Raw genomic sequence first — 6,476 nt, 5'->3', positions numbered from 1 at the left:
TACACATGGCCGAAAGGGAAAGCGGGAGAAGCAAAAGCTTATCTAGTCCCGCCCCCATTACCCACAGAATAAGATCTTCATCATAATCTTTTCTTTTCTTTTGCTTTTTACATTTTGACATAACATTTTCTTTTACTATTGATGCATGATGGCTGTGTCGTCCGGGAAAAATAGACCTGGTGCATAATTCTGCTGAATTGCTGCGCCGTTTGCAACAGTGCGGAGTCAGATCCAGTGAAAATGGGGGGTGACAGACCGACAGACTGAGGTGACACTGCTACACTGGACACAGAGACAGCGAAGAACCGTACGACAACAACCAGAATCCAGGAAACAGCGTCTCAGTGAAGGTGGTGTTGAAGGTGTGGAGGTGGATCGGGGCGTCGGAGGAGACGCTGTAGAAGGACAAAGAGCCGGCGGGACAGTCCACGTACACCCCCACCCTGTGAGAGGAGGAGGAGGAGGAGGAGGAGGGGAGATCCTTCCTCTTGTTGCTGTGACAGGCAGAGAAACCATCGGCATCCGAGCACCTCAGACTCCACGACTGGTTGTTCACTCCAAACCTGCAGTCGTACCCGTGGCCCCTCCTCACGACTCCTCGGTAGGTCGCCGCTATGTGCACCTCCCCCTCCCACTCCACCTCCCAGTAACAGCGACCGGTCACTCCAGTTGTGCACAGCAGCTGCAGCCAGTAGTTAAACCGGTCGGGGTGATCGGGGTACGGCTCCTCCACCGTCACCGCCGTCACCGTCCTGTTGGCGTCGGACAGTCGCAGCTTCCTGTTGGCCGTGTTCACGTCCAGCTGCAGCTCACAGGCGTCTGAAGGACAGAGACAGGAGGCAGCTCAGTCAACAGAAACACATCACTGCAGATAAATTGAAGCCTGACATGAACTGAGGAGACTCTGGACTGAACTCACATTTCCTCAGACCAGCTCTGAGCCTCTGCTGTCCACCATGATCCAGCCTGGAGGAGGAAACAACAACAGCCAAACTCATTAAGTGATCAAGTTGAAGGCAACTGAACTTCTCGTTTTAGTTCTTGAAGACAATTCATTTCCTCTCCCAAATGATTGTTCAGTTCTCAGGAGCCTCAGTTAAAAACTTAATGGGATATTCCGGCGTAAGTTAACCCATGGTCTAACGCACTGTCAGACCAGTAGAACCTACCCATTTCTCCGACCATACATTTCTTTATTTTTGCGTCCATTAGTCCGACCTCCCACTTCTCCGACTTAAGTAGCCCTAACCCTTAACCTTACCCTAAACCTAACCTTAACACTGTAGAATGGGTAGTCGGAGAAATGTGCTGTCGGATCTTTGGGCAGTTGGACTGATGTATGCTCCCCGAACCTACAAACGTCTCTAGTTGTAGCAACTTCAGCACAGACAGAAAGATAGCAAAACACTTCTGTCCACCAACCACCATCAAAAAAGTAACTGATAGCCACAAAAAATGCTCAGAACAGCACCAAACTTCAACAGTACAAATAGAGTCCCATCCCCTAATACGAGACATCAAACACCTGCTAGCTTTGCCTGGTTTCTATTGAAAAGAGACCAAAACACAACTTATGGAGGCACCTGGAGGTATGTCTTCCTAAACCTGAAGCTGAGAAGTGAGTGGACCTGGGAGAGAAACCGTGAGAGCTGTTGTTGTCTGTTCCTACCTGAGAGTCTCCAGTCTCCACTCTGGACTCTCCAGTCTAGCAGACAGCAGCTTCTCTCCTGAGGCTCCTGGATGGTTGTAGCTCAGGTCCAGTTCTCTGAGGTGGGACGGGTCGGAGCTCAGAGCTGAGGCCAGAGAAGCACAGCCTTCCTCTGTGACCAGACATCCTGAAAGACTGAACACACATACACATCCATCCATTAGTAAATCCTGTACAAACATTCATTCAAGTCTAAAGAACTTCAGAGAGAAACATACAACATCAAAATTAGATTAATGATGAATTGATAAAGACTTGAATGCATGGATGTATAATTGACATGCCTTAAGTGACCTGGCTGATTATTTATTAATAATCATCACTAGATAAGCATTTTCAGATTGGGATGTGACACCTCTGGCTCACCTGAGAGTCTCCAGTCTACAGTGTGGACTCTCCAGTCCAGCAGACAGCAGCTGCACTCCTGAGTCCTGCAAGTCGTTGTTACTCAGGTCCAGGTGTCTCAGACTAGAGGACTGGGAGCTGAGCACTGAGGACAGAGCTTCACAGCTTCTAGCTGAGAGATTACAGCTGCTCAGGCTAAAAGAGAGTTAGTGTTAAGAAAAGCAATTAAACCTTGTAAATGTATTTTAGAACTACTTCTCTTCAATAAAGAATCAGCTGACTTATTCTTTTGAATATGATTTGTATAAAACGTATTTACTGATCACCCCACATGTGATAACTACAGTTAGTATCTGCAGTTATCTTTACACTTACAAAGCTTTCTTGGAGGCTCTGACCACTGGCAGCAGCCTCAGAAGAGCCTCCTCTGAAGCAGAGTATTTCTTCAAGTCGAACACGTCCAGATTTTCTCCTGATGACAGTAAGATGAAGACCAGAGCCGACCATTGAGCAGGAGACAGTTTATCTGTGGAGAGACGTCCTGAACTCAGGGACTGTTGGATCTCCTCCACTAGAGAACGATCATTCAGTTCATTCAGACAGTGGAACAGGTTGATGCTTCTATCTGGAGACAGGTTCTCACTGAACTTCTCCTTGATGTACTGGACTGTTTTCTGATTGGTCTCCAAACGACATTCTGTCTTTTTTAGCAGGTCCTGTAGTTTGTTATGATTGGTCGGCAGTGACAGGCCCAGGAGGAAGCGCAGGAACAAGTCCAGGTGTCCATTTGGACTCTGTAAGGCCTTGTCGATGGCGATCCTGTGGATCTTCGCTGCAGAGGTTCTCCTCAGAAACAGTCGCAGGTTTTGAAGTGACAGTCGAGGCAGAGGCATCACGTTCCTCTTGCTGTTAATGAGACACCTCTCCACATACACAGCAGCCAGGAACTCCTGAATGCTCAAATGCACAAAACTGAACATCTTGTCTTTCTCTTTCCTCCCTCTCTCCTCTTTAAAGATCTGTGTGAAAACTCCTGAGCACACAGAGGCTGCTCCAACATCAACGCCACTCTCCTTCAGATCGTCGTGATAGAAGATCACGTTTCCCTTTCGCAGCTGCTGATAGGCCAGTTTTGCTAATGACTCAATCGACTGAATGCACTTCTCTGGTCCATACTTCTTTGTTGTCTGATCAATATGAAACAAAAGGAAATCTGCGTACATCTCAGTCAGGGTCTTGGGCAGCTCTCCTCCCTCTCTGGTCTTCAGCACATCCTCCAGAACTGTAGCAGTGATCCAGCAGAAGACTGGGATGTGGCACATGATGTGGAGGCTTCGTGATGTCTTGATGTGGGAGATTATCTTTCTGGCCTGCTGCTCATCTCTGAACCTCTTCCTGAAGTACTCCTCCTTCTGTGGGTCAGTGAACCCTCTGACCTCTGTCATGCTGTTGACAAACCCTCGAGGGATCTGATTGGCTGCTGCAGGTCGGGTGGTTATCCAGAGGCGAGCAGAGCGCAGGAGTTTCCCATTGATGAGTCTCTTGAGCAGGACATCTACTGTGGCTGTCTTTGTCACGTCAACAGAGCCAATATCATCCACATGGAGGTCGAGCTGCAGGCGGCTCTCGTCCAGTCCGTCCAACACAAACAGGAGCTTGAACTGGCTCTTGTCGTAGTTGGCGTTTCCTGACAACTGCAGAGTTGTAAAAATGTGATTCAGAGCTTCCTCCGTGATGTCTACAGTCTCTGGGATAGACTCGTGAATGAGCTCTGCCAAGGTGAACACCTTCCCCCTCAGTGTGTTCAGGTGACGGAAGGTGAAGGGGAAAACAAGATGCACATCTTGATTGGATCTTTTTTCAGCCCAGTCCAACACAAACTTGTGCACAAAGAATGTTTTTCCAATTCCTGCGATTCCATTGGTCAGCACGGTTTGTATGGGTCTGTAATTTCCAGACGGGTGTTTGAACATGTCTTTGGGGTTGATTGGTGTCTCTGTTCGTGCTGGCCCCAGACTCTCGATCAGTCTGACCTCGTGCTGAGTGTTGATGTGAACATCAGGCCCAGCGGTGAGGTACAGCTCCGTGTAGATATCAACCAGACGCTGCTGATCCTCGGCCCACCCTTCTTCTGCACACATGAACTTGTCCTGGAAGTTTGACTGAAGCAGGTGTTGGTAATATTCGATGGGGCGTGGCTGTGGAACAGGAACCATCACACCTGTGTCAAGACAACACAAGATGTCTGAATAAGAGAAACCGAAGACGTATCCCTGATCCAATCACTCAGACCCATTAAGAGGTGGTCTGGACCACTCTTAGGAATCACCTACTCTACCGATGTTCTCTGAAGGACCACCCACTCTGAAGGAGCATCAACTCTACTGATGTTCTCGAAGGACCACCCACTCTCAAGGACCACTGACTCCACCGATGTTCTCTGAAGGATCGCCCACTCTGAAGGACTACCTACTCTACCGATGCTCTCTGAAGGACCATCTACTCTACCGATGTTCTCTGAAGGAAAGCCCACTCTTAAGGACTACCTACTCTACAGATGTTTTCTGAAGGACCATCTACTCTACTGATGTTCTCGAAGGACCACCCACTCTCAAGGACCACCGACTCCACCGATGTTCTCTGAAGGATCGCCCACTCTGAAGGACTACCTACTCTACCGATGCTCTCAGAAGGACCATCTACTCTACCGATGTTCTCTGAAGGAAAGCCCACTCTTAAGGACTACCTACTCTACAGATGCTCTCTGAAGGACCATCTACTCTACAGATGTTCTCTGAAGGACATCTACTCTACAGATGTTCTCGGAAGGACCACCCACTCTGAAGGACTACCTACTCTACAGATGTTCTCTGAAGGACCATCTACTCTACCGATGTTCTCTTAAGGACTGCCCACTCTAAAGGACCACCTACTCTACCGATGTTTTCTGAAGGACCACCCACTCTTAAGGACCACCTACTCTACTGATGTTCTCTGAAGGACTACCAATCTACCAATGCTCTCTGAAGGACCGCCCACTTTGAAGGACTACATACTCTACCGATGCTCTCTGAAGGACCATCTACTCTACTGGTTCTCTGAAGGACCATCTACTCTACTGATGCTCTCTGAAGGACCGCCTATTCTCAGTAGAGGTTGTGGAGGGACCTGTGACAGTGTGAGGTAGCTCCTGAGTATATTTGGTGCCAGAACACATCAGGTCAATTTTGATTGCCTCCATGGTTGTATCATCAGGTCTGTGGGCGTATGAAGAGTGGGTGGAGCTGTCAGTGGACCGTCACCTGGAGGTGTATTACCTGTGAATAGTGCAGCTTCACCTTCAGTCTGAGGAAGAGGAGCCTGAGAGGAGGAAGGTCCAACATCACTGACAATCACTGAGAGAGAGAGTGAGAGAGATTATGTGTCTCCACCAATGATTGATATTACTTATTGATTATTTGTGACTGACTGACCTTCAGATCCTGAGCTGCAGTCATTCAGACTTTGCACCAGGTCGTTCCTGTTGATCTTCTCTAGAACCTTCCGGGTCACCTCCACAGCAACAGGAAGTGTGTACGTCTGCACCAACACAGACACTGTGTCCCACGGGTTTGTTGCCTGCAGTCGGCCCGTTCTGACGGGGGGGAGGCCCAGCACCAGGTCAGGCTGCTGCAGGAACCACCTGAACTTATCCAACTCCTCCTTCCTCAAATCCTCCAGAACGTTGAGGACGTTCTCTGAAGTCATCACGGCTCCCTGAGAACATCAGAGGACATCGTCATGGTTCCTTTGCTCACCTATCCACCTTTTTCTGAAACTGTTTTGCTGGTTTTGCTCTTCCGGTGGAATTTTATGTTTACGTTTCCATGGTTTCAGTAGTCGCAGATTTTTTTTTTTTTTTCCAATGAAAATCTGTAAAACGCATGGATCATCACACCAGCTTATAACAGTGGATATCACACAAATTGACATCCGTGTTAAAAGCCAGCGTTAATAGATCCATGCGTTTACCGCAACTATGACAACGACTGAAAACCATGGAAACGTAAACGTACAATTCCACCAAACCGGCAAAACCGGCTTCCGGTTTTGACCATAGATGACGTTTGGAAACTTGTGGATAGGCTGCAGCTGAACAGCCAAAATTATCTTCTTTTTGACCTCAGTTGTGAGGGAGAGTTTTACAAATTCATCAAGTTCATCAGAAAAATAAACCACAATTTGGCGAGAATCTGACTTGCTGGAAGATTAATTGTTTTTGGTAGGTGAAATATCAACATGGCAACATGAGCTAATCACAGTGAGGAGATCCGTGTCTCAGTCTGAAGTGGTTCAATCTGGTTCAAACCACTGTAAATCTGTAAAGCTGCCAACATCAGGGGCTATGGACTACAGATGGAAATTAGCTCTGTGATAAATCTGG

General features: G+C 47.9%; 1 protein-coding gene across 1 annotated transcript; it reads right to left on the bottom strand.

Annotated features, from left to right (window-relative positions):
* Window positions 1-277: 277 nt before the first annotated feature.
* On the bottom strand, window positions 278-5,800 carry LOC310991712 (NACHT, LRR and PYD domains-containing protein 3-like; the record flags this gene model as incomplete). The annotated part of the gene is made up of 7 exons (XM_083979590.1): window positions 278-819; window positions 920-966; window positions 1,670-1,843; window positions 2,075-2,248; window positions 2,429-4,274; window positions 5,392-5,448; window positions 5,527-5,800. The coding sequence occupies 7 exons, from the start codon at window positions 5,798-5,800 to the stop codon at window positions 278-280; spliced, it is 3,114 nt and encodes a 1,037-aa protein (XP_083835716.1).
* Between the last annotated feature and the right edge of the window lie 676 nt (window positions 5,801-6,476).

The sequence above is a fragment of the Trachurus trachurus genome (assembly GCF_905171665.1).
Source record: "Trachurus trachurus genome assembly, chromosome: 1".
Taxonomy (NCBI): Eukaryota; Metazoa; Chordata; class Actinopteri; order Carangiformes; family Carangidae; genus Trachurus; species Trachurus trachurus.
This window is presented reverse-complemented; position numbering and strand designations above follow the sequence as displayed.